General features: G+C 38.7%; 2 protein-coding genes across 6 annotated transcripts; both read left to right on the top strand.

The window, feature by feature from the left end:
- The first annotated feature begins 854 nt into the window (after positions 1 to 854).
- On the top strand, positions 855 to 6,361 carry LOC131318847 (putative E3 ubiquitin-protein ligase SINAT1). Of its 5 annotated transcripts, none has more exons than XM_058348857.1 (4): positions 855 to 1,196; positions 2,739 to 3,029; positions 4,477 to 4,863; positions 5,932 to 6,361. In XM_058348857.1, exons 2-4 carry the CDS (start codon positions 2,814 to 2,816, stop codon positions 6,250 to 6,252), a joined length of 924 nt encoding a protein of 307 aa, XP_058204840.1. In that variant the 5' UTR covers positions 855 to 1,196; positions 2,739 to 2,813; the 3' UTR covers positions 6,253 to 6,361. The 5 variants fall into 5 exon arrangements, with proteins under 5 accessions (XP_058204840.1, XP_058204838.1, XP_058204842.1 ...); XM_058348855.1 differs by having other exon boundaries at positions 856 to 1,038; XM_058348859.1 differs by having other exon boundaries at positions 1,083 to 1,172.
- Positions 6,362 to 8,458: 2,097 nt separating this feature from the next.
- LOC131318846 (probable protein kinase At2g41970) lies at positions 8,459 to 13,335 on the top strand. Its single transcript, XM_058348854.1, has 8 exons — positions 8,459 to 8,669; positions 9,285 to 9,478; positions 10,122 to 10,378; positions 10,537 to 10,663; positions 11,193 to 11,466; positions 12,238 to 12,370; positions 12,458 to 12,544; positions 12,990 to 13,335. Exons 2-8 carry the CDS (start codon positions 9,385 to 9,387, stop codon positions 13,113 to 13,115), a joined length of 1,098 nt encoding a protein of 365 aa, XP_058204837.1. The 5' UTR covers positions 8,459 to 8,669; positions 9,285 to 9,384; the 3' UTR covers positions 13,116 to 13,335.
- The last annotated feature ends 98 nt before the right edge of the window (positions 13,336 to 13,433 follow it).

Here is a 13,433-nt window from a genome sequence, read left to right as displayed (position 1 = left end):
TTCGAATTCATTTATTAGTTGGGTCAGGATAAATTCATCTAATTTACCACCTATTTATTAATTGGACCGCAATTGAGTCAACTTAAATGACCTAATAACATAATCCATTAGAGAAACAACAGAATGTTGTCTCGAAATGGGCCGGAGGATCTCACGGTCAAGGATTTACTTAGGAAGGTACACTTTGTTTGGTTATAAATTTTGAGATACATTTTTTTAATATAATGAGGGATAACGAGTGAAAAAAATTATAGCGAGAAATTTCGAGTCTTGGTACGGGTTCGAATGGGTTTGAAAATGAGCCACGTGCCACCATACCATGTAAGGCGTCTAATATACAAAAAGTCACAATCCTACCAGACTCCAAAATATACAAAAAGTCAACGGACGGTTTAAAATGTTGGACTAGCATATAGTAGAAAATTTTCAAACGTCTGGTGTGGGGAAGGCCACAAAACATTGCCCCCACGATCACGCTGTTGGATGGAACTCAAACAAATTCATTATTTTTGCCCGTAACCCCACGTCAAGGTATAGGTACATGCTGGTGGGAGTCACATAAGGCCTACGTGTGTATACAAGAGAGAGCGAGAATATAAAAGCGTAATTGATAGTGGGTGGAGAGAGAAATAGAGTAATGATTGAAAATATAAATAATGATTGGAGAGAGATAGAAAGATGTGAAAGTAATAATTAAAAAAATAAGATAATGATTAAAGAAAGAAGTAAAATAATGATTGAAAAATAAAATTAAAACTAAACTTAAATGGCATTCAAACAAAGCCAAATAATTCATTTGTACTCTTTAAAATTCACGAACAAGAGGCTTAAGGGACGACGAGGCTACGAGGATTGAGAATGCAAATACAATACAGCGTGAAAATTAAAAACAGAAGCATGACGTTTATGTGACTAGACGCTGCTGTTTGCTGTAGAATAGAAAAGCTAACTGCATACATTATTTTCTGAAGTGATCATTCTGCTTCATTTTCCATATGTCCGGGTAACACGCGTTAATTTCGGAGCTCACACTACAAGGTTTGCGTTTTTTCTTCTTTTTTTTGCATTTGAAGACTTTTAAATCCCAAATCTGTGTTTTTGTTATTGATTGATTTTGAAGAAAGCTCGCATTTTGTTGTTCAAGTTGATCATAGACGAAGATAATGTGCTTGGTGATCTCAACTGGATATTCCTTGGTTTGTGTTTTTTTCTTGTAGTATGTATTTGTTGTTTTCTCCTTGTTTGTTTTTGATCGATGGGTAGGGGTTGGCTCGTTGGAAATTTGAAATGGGTTTGTTTTGTTTTACTGTGTTTGTTCTTGAATTTTTGTTTTTTGCTGGTTGGTATGGGTGGAAAAAATTAGGTCTTGGAAATTGGAATGACACCCCTTTTGAATTTTGGGTTCTTTTTTTTGTTGTGTGTATTTGTCTCTCTTTCTTCCGTTATTTGACTTTTGATTGATCAGGGTTGACTTGTTCGAAATCTGAAATGGGGTTGTTTAGTTTCACTTTGTTTTTTCTTGAATTTTGGTTGGTATGTTTGGAAAGTTGGGTCTTGGAATAACAGTTATTTTGAATTTGGGTTATTTTTGGTTGTATGCATTTGTCTCTTTTTCTTCCCTCTTTTGTCTTTTGATTGATAAGGGGTGTCTTGTTGGAAACATGCAATGAGTTCGTTAACTTTGTATGTCTTGGTTGTTTGATGGTTCGCATGAATGGAAAAGGTATTCTTGGAAAAACTCAGTTTTTTAGCTTAATTGGATCCTCAGCTAGTTTTCCGAAATGGGTTTCTTCTTCAGTCATTTCAGGTTTTTTCTCTACTCAACTGGCAAAATATTATTAAGATTTGATTGAAGTGGAAAACTGGGTGAAGATCGTTTTCCTTGAAATTGACAGTTCTTACCTTTGATTCTCATTCCTTTGGTAATGCCTTTAAAGGGAGTGGGAAATTTTGGCAAATGAGTTGTTAATTTTTCATAACAAACTAGTGCTGTGGCTGGAAGATTGAAATAGGTTTGCTTTATTTGGGTTTTTTTCGTCCCAAAGTAAAGCACATATTGAGCTTTGATATAAACAGGATAGTACTTCATGGCTGAACTTTGATTGGTAATGGTGATCATCTAGCATACTCAAGTGTTCGCCTTAGATTTCCAATCCCTTATAGATGACAAAGCTTATTGCTGAGTTTACATCAACTCATCAAGTGTAGATTACTGGTTTGACAATCATTATCAATCCTCTCAAAAAGTTATGGTGGGGATGGTCCTAGTATTGTACATAGAGATGAATCATTTTCATTTAGTAACGTCAATTATTGAGAAGGTGTATGCTTGATACCTCCTTTTTCTTCTTCTTCTGGTTGCCAGTTCACCATGAAAGCAACAGCCCTCAGTCCTTTTCTAATTCGATTTGTTTCTATTCTTATGTGGTATAAAGATAGATGGATAGTGTTGGCTGGATAGAAGAATTCTCTGATGTAAATATCTTTCTTCCTTTTCATTTGTATGACAAAACCTCGTTACCAAAAGAAGGAGTTAGTCATTTGCTTTTTGATGTTCAGTAGATAGTTGGTGAGGGAATCTACTTCAATCCTGTTAGTTTAGATGTCCATCAAACATTGTCACCTACTGGCCTTGGCCTGATGATGATGGTTCCTTCTTCCCATTAAATTAGTTGGAGTTATACTTTTATGTACTACAATAATGTTCTTACAGTTCCAATTTGTGCTTTGTTCTACAGAAAAATCGTTGGACTTTCGATCATGATGTTGAAATTTGATTAAAGCTCAGCACTATTAGGATTCCTGGATCGCCAATGGCTCCTGGAGGCGGTGTGTGCAAGGAGGTGTTTGAATCTCACCCAACATTTGCAAACTATGACATAATAAAGCCCAAAGTGGAGAAGAACAGTACTCCAGTGAACAGTGTCACTGGAGTGGGTGGAAAGCATGGAATGCCTTTGTCGAATAGTGTGCACGAGTTACTTGTGTGCCCCATCTGCTCAAGTTTAATGTATCGTCCTATTCACCAGGTTTGTTTGTGGTTCCAATTCTTCTCCTCTTCGTATCTGAATTGAAGTGAACTCCAGAGGGAAACTCCCATGTGTTCGAAAGGACACATTTTCTCTTAGCATGGAATCAGATTTTGTATTGAATATGAAACTAGTCATTATTTTTTCTCAAGGTGTTTTACCATTAGCTTTAATGGGATTATACAAGAAATGACTGCAAAAGGCATCATTGAAATCTCTGCTGGTCATTTTTGTATGGGCTGTTATAGTTGTCAATTTTTTGGTATCTGAGTATCTCCAATGGCAGTGATACAAGAAGCTACTCCATTTTAAAAGTTCATCCACCCTTATTTGAGAATTCCAGTAGTCCTTACAGCTTCTCATCTTACCATATTCATCCTGTCGAAGTGAAAGTGGCATCTTTCTTTTCGAAGTTCTAATCGGATAAGACATGGGTGATCTGGCTATTGATTCTCCTTTTCTCAATTGATCATGTTCAAATGACATGCAGATGGCTAAAACTGATCTGCAACCAATGGAAGAGTGTATGCTAGGGTAATAAATCGTAACAAAACACAAGAATTTAATACAAAATGATCCAGGACCTATGTCATTAAGCCATACTATTAATGATCCTTTCTTTGTTGTACTCTTCATTGGTATACATGGATCATGCTATTTGCTTTTGTCCAAACTTTTCCTTTTTTGAAACCCATGTATACATGGCACATTCCGGCATGGCCACTTCCCAAAAAGCTTGATAGCTCACTCATTCTTTCAGAAGCTCATATCCGCTGCATTTTTTGGACTTTGAAAAACTATAAACCAACAATTCTGCATTCACCAGGTTGACTAATTCTTTCCGTGCCCCTCCCCCTCCCACCCATGGAGTCAGGAACAACTGTTTGCATAATGGAAAGTCCGAAGGAACTAGTCCTTCGTGGATATTGCTCTGATTTTTCCGGAGCACTTTCAAGTCAAATAAGCTGAATGGAGAGTTCAAACTACTGGGTAACATGTAGAGGAGTCAAACTCAAGAACTGAATTGCTTCCAAAGATAGTTCTTTGATAAATGCAGCTTCCGTGAAACTTAAAAGTAAATCCAGTTGTAAATTTTTTGAGCCTTATTGAGGGGAATCAAAATTTCCTGAAGTCTTTAATGGAGTAATGAAAGAGTGATTTGCATTTAGTTCTTGTAGAAAGTGGGTGTCAACGAAGTGACGGTGAGGCGTGCAAAAGGGGCCCAAGAAAGGAAGTATTAGGACATTTGGTGAATTTTGTTGGCTTATAAGTTTCGTCACCAGTTATGACTTCAGGGCTATTCTGTGGTGATGACTGAAGCATTGTTCATTATATTGACTGTTCAATCAGAAAAACATTTTGCAGTATAATTTTTGTTGTTACTTATTCAGATTGTATGCGTTTTTGGGCTGACATTTCTTTATTCTGTCTTCATTCTTTTTTGAAGTGTCCGAACGGCCACACCCTTTGCTCGAACTGCAAAATTAGAGTGCACAACTGTTGCCCAACTTGCCGCCTTGATCTTGGAAACATAAGGTGTTTGGCGTTGGAAAGGGTGGCAGCATTGTTAGAATTACCCTGCAGATACCAGAATCTAGGCTGTCAAGACGTTTTTCCTTACTACAGCAAGCTTAAGCACGAGCAGAATTGTCGATTGCGGCCCTACAACTGTCCTTATGCCGGATCCGAGTGCTCTGTCACTGGTGACATCCAAATCCTTGTTGGGCATCTCAAGGATGATCATAAGGTTGACATGCATGATGGGTGTACATTCAATCACCGATATGTTAAATCTGACCCACATGAGGTGGAGAATGCAACATGGATGCTAACTGTAAGTTGATTTGTGCATATAATCACCTTATTTTCTTAAAAGTTGAATTCACATGCTCAAGTTGTTGTGCTTCAAAAAGTAAGCATATTTGGTTCCAGTTTCAAGCTTTCAGCTTATTTGCTTTTTCTGCTTAAAAAGCTTTATATAAGCTGAAAGTTTTAGCTTTTACAGAAGGGTTTCTATTTCCAGCTATCCTTTATAAAAGTTACAGTCAAACTTTTTTCATTTTCCTCTTCCCTTCTTTTAAAAAAAAATGTGAAACCATGCGGACGTGTGCCTCTTAACCATTTTACGTGCCTTTAAGTTACATGGAAGTATAGTTAGTCTATCTCATGTTCTTACCCTACCTGGAAGGAAATGTATTATCTGGTCCGTTTTATTCGTTACACAAGAATTTCTGGGATTGAATAGTTGAAGCTACTATAACTTAGCTTGTGTTGTGATAAAAATGTGGTCTTCTAGCAGTCTGTTAAAGACTGGGTGGACTCAAACAATTGTAGTTTTGTCAAACATGTTTAGCTCATGTGACACCTCTGCTAATCACTTTGGTTTTGTAGAATAGGCACACTGATTTAGCTGTTAACTTGTTAAAACTAAAGGAAAAGAAAACCAAGTCTTGTTTAATTAAGTGTAAGATAACTGATGTTTGAGGCTGCCTGGATGGGATGGATGAGGATAAGGACCTCTCAACTACAGTATCATTTTTTTCTCTGTGTTTTTTTGGGTCTTTTTTGAAACGTGACAATTGAGACGCCCAAAGATGGAAGAACTATGCTTCTTAGTTCTATTTCTAGTTCCATATATTGGTTTTGTTTTTATAATAGAATGCTCAATTGCGGAATTGCCTTAGTTCTTGTTTTTGGGTAGAGAATTGAGTGTATTTCCTCTGTTGTTTCCACTCTTGCTGAGTTGTTTTACACAAGTTTTTCTTGGGTGGGTGGAACTGGAACTATTACTTAGAGCATTCGTTTCCAAATGCAAATGCCTAATGCATTTGGAAGCTAGTCATTTGAGTGGAATTCAGAAGATTAATAAACTATTGCTCTTATAATTTTACTATATATGCAGATCTTTAATTGTTTCGGAAGACAATTCTGCTTGCACTTTGAGGCATTCAAACTCGGAACGACCCCAGTTTACATTGCTTTCCTCAGATTTATGGGTGAAGATTTTGAGGCCAAAAAGTTCAGCTATGCTTTGGAAGTCGGTGCTTACGGGCGTAAGTTAATCTGGCAAGGAGTTCCAAGGAGCATCCGCGACTGCCACAGAAAAGTTCGTGACAGTCAAGACGGACTCATGATTCCTCGAAACTTGGCTCTGTTCTTCTCCGGTGGAGATAGTCAAGAACTTAAATTGAGGATCGCCGGGCGGATATGGAAAGAAAAGTGAGGTACCAAAAGATGGTTGTAAAGTTTGCAAAGATTAGAAATCTTTTCAGAAAGATCTTCAGGACGTTTGTGTTGGCAGTTATTAAGGGCCTGTTTGGTTTTGTGTCTTATTTTCTTTTTTTGCTCTGATTCTTTATCTTACACTTATTCTCTTTGATCACCCCTCTTTCATACCATTTTTATCCCCCTTCGTAGTCGTATTAACCCATGGTCTGTGGAGTAGTTTTTTTTTCACACATTGCCAATCGCAAGCCAGAAAGGAAAGAGAATTAAACCGCCATTTAACTTACTCATGTAATTCAATGAAACTAAACATTCGATACGATCTTCAAAAAAAAAAAACATAAAAAAAAAAAAACCATTCGGTACGAAATATCTTGGAGTCAAGTACAACATTTCTCGAGTCAAGGGTGAATCCATCATTTATCGAGAAATGTTGTACATGATAAACCATTTAATGTAATTCTGTGAAACTAAACATTTGATCAGAAATATCTCGGAGTCAAGTACAACATTTCTCAAGTCAAGGGTAAACCCATCATACTATCACGTGACAAGGGTAGAGCGGTGCAATCATACAATAGAGCTAAAATGTAACGATTTCAAGTGTAAGGATTTAAAACTCTATGCAACAAAAACAAATTGAGCTTGCTGAAAGTTTGGGAGTTTTGCGGTCAGAAGATTTGATTGTGTGGCTGCATGGTTGAGTACGTGGCCGCAATGTTGGAGGATGTGACCGCAAGGATAAAGTACGTGGAAAAAAAGGATAAAGTACGTGGCTGCAAGGTTTTAGTAGGTGGACGCAATGTTTGCGTATCTGGACCCAAGGTTAGAGTACTTGCACGCAACTTCGGAGTCGCTGGATGCAACGTTGGAGTACCTGCAAGGTTCGAGTACATGGCTGCATTATTGGAGTACTTGGCTGCAACGTTGGAGTACCTTCGAGGTTAGAGTACATGGCTGCATTTTTGGAGTACTTGGCCGCAAGGTTCAATCTGGGTCAATCGCCAAAGCACCATTTTTTCCATTCTAAGATCTGGGGCACACTCTACTTGCGCCTGAGCCCTGAGGCGCATTGCATTGGTGAAGAATGCATGGATGCGCCCGGGTAGCAATAGTTTTGCACCTAAGGTGTATATGCTGCATTGCTGTGCCCGGGGCACACTCGAATTGCGCCTAAGGCGTATTGCATTAGTGAAGAAAATATATATGTGTCTCCGGCGCAATAAGAGTGCGCCAAAGGTATTGAGATCTATACTGATGAAATGCGCCTCAGGCGCCATTCGAGTGCGCCTCGGGCGCATCATATGCGACTCAGGCGCAATCCTATTGCTCCCTCAGCGCATCAATGTCTTCACTAACGCAATGCGCCTCAGGCGCAATTCTAATGCGCATCATATGCGACTCAGGGCAATCCTATTCCTCCCCGGGTGCATCAACGTATTCTTCACAATGAGCCTCATGCGCGATTATAGTACGCACTGGGCGCATACATATGTGCGTATTATTACATCTAAAACAGTACAGGGACACGGGGAAGGATTTGGGTACGATAAATTTACCTCTCTCTAGAGGATTACGCGGCAGGAGTTCGGTTCAGCAGAGAAAAACGCAGAGGGGGCGGTGCGGCTGGGTTCTCCTTTAGGCAAGGGCAGGACCACGTAAAATCGTAAATGCAAAAGGGGTACAATCACACAAAATGGAAAATTGAATTACAGAAATGTAGTTCAAAAATTAGGATCGCTAAATCCCAGGACCAAAAAAGTGATTCAAAGATTCGTCATTTTGCGCGGCTCGTTGAGTGTGGTACGCATGCAAAGAATCACAATGGTTGAACATTAGTTTCAAACATGTTTCATTCAGATTGATATCGATGTCGGACCGATGTGATTTTTTTGCGTGCACAAAAATTGCCAAGCCAAGCAAAATTAGCTTCTTTTTTTAAAAAGTTTTTGGGGTCAAGATGTTCACCAGATCCTTTCCTCTCCTATATGGTACGATACTGAAACTGATGACAGTTCCGTCCAATATTAGTCCCACAAGACATCCTTTTACTTCATGGAATATGAACCATTGGATCAGAATAAAAAATACACAATTTATTTCACAATAGGCGTTTGGTAGTTAAACGGTTAACACTCCCACCGACTTTCCCGCTTAACATTTATAGGAATCCACAACCATTTGTCTTTCTTTTTTTGTTTTTGTTTTTGTTTTTGTTTTGAGATCTGCAAGAAAGCAGATATTTACCCACAAAGAAAGATTACAGAATATAAGCCCAAAAAAACAAAAAAGGAGAGAGAGAGATACGACAGATACAAGCACATAAAGTGCTCTCTCTCTCATCTCCTTTTCTTGTCACAGATCCATTTTGTGATTCCTTTTGGTGGGTTAAATTGGATTGCTGCTCTTTGCTAGGTTTGGTTCTCCAATCCCCTGTTGCCTTGTTCTCCATTTGAATCATGCATTACCCTGATCGTTGTTTCCCCCACTTTTGTCATTGATCTGGCCTGCCTAATGTAATTGTTTTGATGCCGTAATATATCTTCAATGATGTCCAAACCTCCCATCGCGTTTTACGTTTGTCGATTCTCCATTCTTTTTTCTTGAAAGCATTTCATGTACAATTTATGTGGATGAATTTATTATACCTGTCAAAATGAATAAAACCCTGTTTAGACATGGATTTCAAATAATAATATCCCAACCAAAACTATTTAGGCTCACACCCCCTTTTTCCATTTTTTCTTTTTGATCGGCGAAAGTCCATTTTGTTAGAATAGTAAGATTATCACTTTAAAAGAAGAGTTGAACTCCTGACCTCCTTTCTCCTGGCACCAAAGTAAACACCTGATGCTATCTCCAAAGGCCTCTTGGCTCTTTTTCCCTTTTGTGCTACTTAATCAACTCTTTGTTTTTCAATTTTATAGAGGGGAGGGGAAGATGGCATGAAGACTATCTTGCATTAAGTTTCTATGCCCCAAAGTTGCTGACTTGTACTAATATGGTATTGTGTGTTATTGCTATGGCCAGGGATTTGCTTGGATAAATACTAAATCCATTCAAGACCCTTGGCTGCACAAGGCTAATTGAATCTTGTTATTGAGAGACTACTGTGCCCTCCAACTGCACTATGTTCTGCTGCGGTGCCGGGGAGGAGGAGAGCGCCGGACCGCCTGCAAACCAATACACTGCACCACCGCAAGGGGGAAGTCAGTATGGTGGTGGTAATACCCTCAGTTCTCTTCGCTCGACACTAATTATTCTCACGAAAATTCAATACAGAGTGATATGCTTTATTTGTACAATTGATGTCGTTCCAGGTTTCAAAATGTGTTCAAACTTGTCTAGTTAATCATCAAATCTGATCTCAAAATAAGCTAAAGCCAATTTGTGCCAAATCAGGATATTAACGAATGAGCCGACCACAATATGAGTTTGGGTAACTTGGCTCATTGTACATCCCTTTTTGGAAACCACTTCAATGCATACCTCTGAAATGATTTTACCGGATAGACCTTCTTAGCCAGACCAGAAATACTCAGAACCATCATAGAAACTCGTAACAGAAAACATTTTCATAACTTTTCTCGTCACAAAAGCTTCATAACAATGACCTTACCGTTCATAACTTAAGAAGCCACAACTACTTTTAGCTCAGCTTTTCTTAGTGTATACTCACCTATAACCACACCAAAAGTTAGTACCAAACACTACAAAACTCGTAACTTTTCTAAGGACATAAGGGCATGTACCATCAAGACAAGCTTTAGTGACTACACTGCCACTCCCACATCATTCTGGTGGAGGAGCATAATTATGCATAAAACTTGATAAAGCGATGTTTATCTACCGTGTTTGGCATTTCAGGAATTGGAAGAGGAGAGCCAAGGAGTTCTGCAGTTCCAAGAAGTGGGGCTCCTAAGAAGGTTTTACCCATAGAGACACCGGCTTTGTCTCTGGCTGAGTTAAATCGGCTCACTGGAAACTTCGGATCGAAAGCTTTGATCGGAGAAGGCTCGTATGGAAGGGTCTTCTATGCAAAACTAAGCAGTGGTCAGCAGGCAGCAATAAAGAAGTTGGACACCAGTTCTTCACCAGAGCCAGACGATGATTTCACAGCCCAGGCTAGTCTTTTGACCACTATATTTTCTGAAATGGCCTCGTTGTTGTAGTACTATTAGTTAACTTAGTTTGCCTCGAGTTGTTTTTGGAAATTTAACGACTGTGCTATGAAGTGGACACTTACATTTGTTTTGAGTGATTGTATGGTGGAATGGTGCAGTTATCAGTAGTGTCAAGGCTGAAGAATGAGCATTTTGTGGAGTTGATTGGGTATTGCTTGGAGGCAGATAACTGGATCTTGGTGTATCAATATGCCACCAAGGGTTCTTTGCATGACATATTACACGGTATTCATACTTTACATGGACTCTTTGAGTTTGTGAAATTCAACAGTCTTCAACACTTAACTCGGTATCAGATATGTTACCGTCGTATTCACTAAACATGCAACCATTACCTCCATAAAACCCATAATTTTTATGCCTAAAAGGTTTAACAAGAGCTTGCAGACAGATGACCTAGAAACAGAATATACGTATTTGAGAATTTAAAATCTTGACTTACTGAATGGAAAAAATATGAAACCTAGTCATGTCCTGTTGTCTTTCAACATCAGAATTAGATGATTTGCCACTATACACGGGCTCGACAAGAGTAACTTCTAATGTTCTTTCGACAACCTATTCATCATCGGTTGTTTACCTAGTCCATTTGCTAATGTTTGGATCATGTATTTGTCATTGGTGATGAGGATTAACACTTCAGACAGATACTTGCATCATACCGACCCATATATCATAGACTCTCATTTTAAAAAAAAATTCTTTCCTCCTTCATGTGGTAACCAATTCATGGTTAGTTATTTGGCTGGTGCAGGGAGGAAAGGTGTACAAGGGGCTGAACCAGGACCAGTACTTACTTGGAACCAGAGAGTTAAAATTGCTTACGGGGCAGCAAGAGGCCTTGAGTTTCTGCACGAGAAGGTTCAGCCTCCAATCGTTCATAGGGACATCAGATCCAGCAACGTCCTTGTGTTCGACGATTTCTTGTCCAAAGTAGCAGATTTCAACTTGACAAACCAGTCTTCCGATACTGCGGCTCGGCTGCATTCCACCAGAGTGTTGGGCACTTTTGGTTATCATGCTCCGGAGTAAGCCTTCCTCACCCTCTGAATCAAACATTGATTTCGAGTTTTGAAACATGGGGAATGCCACCTACTGAGAATCATAACCAGTTAACAATGGTAGTATATAGGAAGCTTCAGAATGAGGAACTCTCAACTATGTCTTTTTGCGAAAGGAAAAAACGAAAAACTAAACCAGGTCTTTTCACATTGCTTTCTTTGTTTTTCATTTTGCGTTTTTAGTTTAGAAAGATAAAAAGTTTGAAACACGCATTGTGTTTCATATTGCTTTCATTTTCATGTGAATAACAGCTTTTCATATGAAAATCTGGAAAACACCCTTCGTGTTTTCGACAAATGGCTTGTTGGAAATGATTTCCGGAACAGGTTGTCAAACATATATGCTCCTGGTCCTTGGATATTGAATACAGAAATGAATAGTATATCAAACAGTTTGTGGCGCATTTGGTACGGTTTTCAAAAACTGTTTTTTTTGGTCAATAAAAAAACTGGAACAACTTTAACTAATAAAGACAATTTATATGGCCAAATTTGGGAACCTTTTTATTGGAAACACCTCATTTTTGGTGTAATTGCTTGCAGAAATTTTGGAACTGTAATCACATAAAGATGAAAATAATATAAAGACTCTTGTTATCCGAATTGTAGCAAGGGTAGTCCAGTAGTAGATCTGTAGCAAGGGTTTTCCTTTCTATTGCCAAAACCAAAATCTAAGCTTAAGAGTACCTAAAAGTACTTAAGTAATTTCTCTGACACAACCAACTCTTTTACTTTCAGGTATGCCATGACAGGGCAGATAACTCAGAAAAGCGATGTTTATAGTTTTGGAGTTGTTCTTTTAGAGCTTTTAACAGGGAGGAAGCCAGTGGACCATACAATGCCTAAAGGACAGCAGAGTCTTGTTACTTGGGTATGTATTTTATTGCTAGTGCTGTTTGATTGCATCTTGCATGGACCTGTACTTTTGCGTATCTGATTCGAAACCCTGAATTCACAGGCGACTCCTAGATTGAGTGAGGATAAAGTGAAGCAATGTGTGGATCCCAAGCTAAATAATGATTACCCACCAAAAGCCATTGCTAAGGTTTTCTCATCATCTTTACTAATACCATCACTTTATGGAATTGTTGGATCTTTTTTATTTCTCAGGGTGTACAGGCCAGCTTACGTGCACCTCAACTAATCCTTGAGAGATGTCTACTAGTGGCACTGGGAAGAATAAACCTTTGGTTTTGTATGGTAGGATAGGAATGTGAAATGAGAAAACAATTCATAATTGTGCATTAACCAGAGAAAACGAGTGTGTAAGCAATTTTCCATGTTTGCTTTGGACATATGGAGTGTCACTCCATAGGTAAACTAGAACTATAAAAACACTCCATAGGTGAATGTCCAAATCAAATTGTGTGACATATTACTATCACGTGTTTGACATGGAGACTTTATCCATTTAGAAGAGTTCACGTTAACATAGGGCGAAAGTTATTACCTTGCACTTCGGCATTTCTGAACATCCTTTTTTTCTTCAGATGGCAGCTGTTGCAGCGCTATGTGTTCAATATGAAGCAGACTTCCGGCCAAACATGACCATTGTTGTCAAGGCTCTCCAGCCACTACTTAACTCGAAACCAGCAGGCCCTGAATCTCAGGCATAGAACATTTGAACTCCAAAGCACTAGGACCAAACTCGCGCATCTCTAGAGTCTCTCTCTCTCTCCTCTCCACTGTTTGATAATTCTTATGTTTTTTCTTCCACTTTAATTAAGCCAGTTACAACCATTATCTGGTTCAGGAATTGATTTTATCTGATTCTGTTTTCTCCTGGACTACATCTTGTGTTAAGTAGATACATTTTTTGAACTCATTGAAAGAAAATTACTCTCGGAACTAGGAGTTGTTTATAACCTCATTTCCCACATGTGAACATCAACCAGATGAATCAAACTGCAAGTACAAGTTGAAGCCGAGAGCTA

The sequence above is a fragment of the Rhododendron vialii genome, chromosome 3a (genome assembly GCF_030253575.1).
Source record: "Rhododendron vialii isolate Sample 1 chromosome 3a, ASM3025357v1".
Lineage (NCBI taxonomy): Eukaryota > Viridiplantae > Streptophyta > Magnoliopsida > Ericales > Ericaceae > Rhododendron > Rhododendron vialii.
The sequence above is the reverse complement of the archived record's forward strand: the minus strand, read 5'-3'. Positions and strand labels throughout refer to the sequence as shown.

Bases quoted from the DNA above. Each gene is read 5' to 3' on its own strand.
- LOC131318847 (XM_058348857.1), top strand. From the start codon at position 2,814: ATGGCTCCTGGAGGCGGTGTGTGCAAGGAGGTGTTTGAATCTCACCCA. The intron at 3,030-4,476 runs GTTTGTTTGTGG...TCTTTTTTGAAG, and splicing joins TGTATCGTCCTATTCACCAG to TGTCCGAACGGCCACACCCT. The intron at 4,864-5,931 runs GTAAGTTGATTT...CTATATATGCAG, and splicing joins ATGCAACATGGATGCTAACT to ATCTTTAATTGTTTCGGAAG.
- LOC131318846 (XM_058348854.1), top strand. From the start codon at position 9,385: ATGTTCTGCTGCGGTGCCGGGGAGGAGGAGAGCGCCGGACCGCCTGCA. The intron at 10,379-10,536 runs GCTAGTCTTTTG...GGAATGGTGCAG, and splicing joins ACGATGATTTCACAGCCCAG to TTATCAGTAGTGTCAAGGCT. The intron at 10,664-11,192 runs GTATTCATACTT...TGGCTGGTGCAG, and splicing joins TTTGCATGACATATTACACG to GGAGGAAAGGTGTACAAGGG.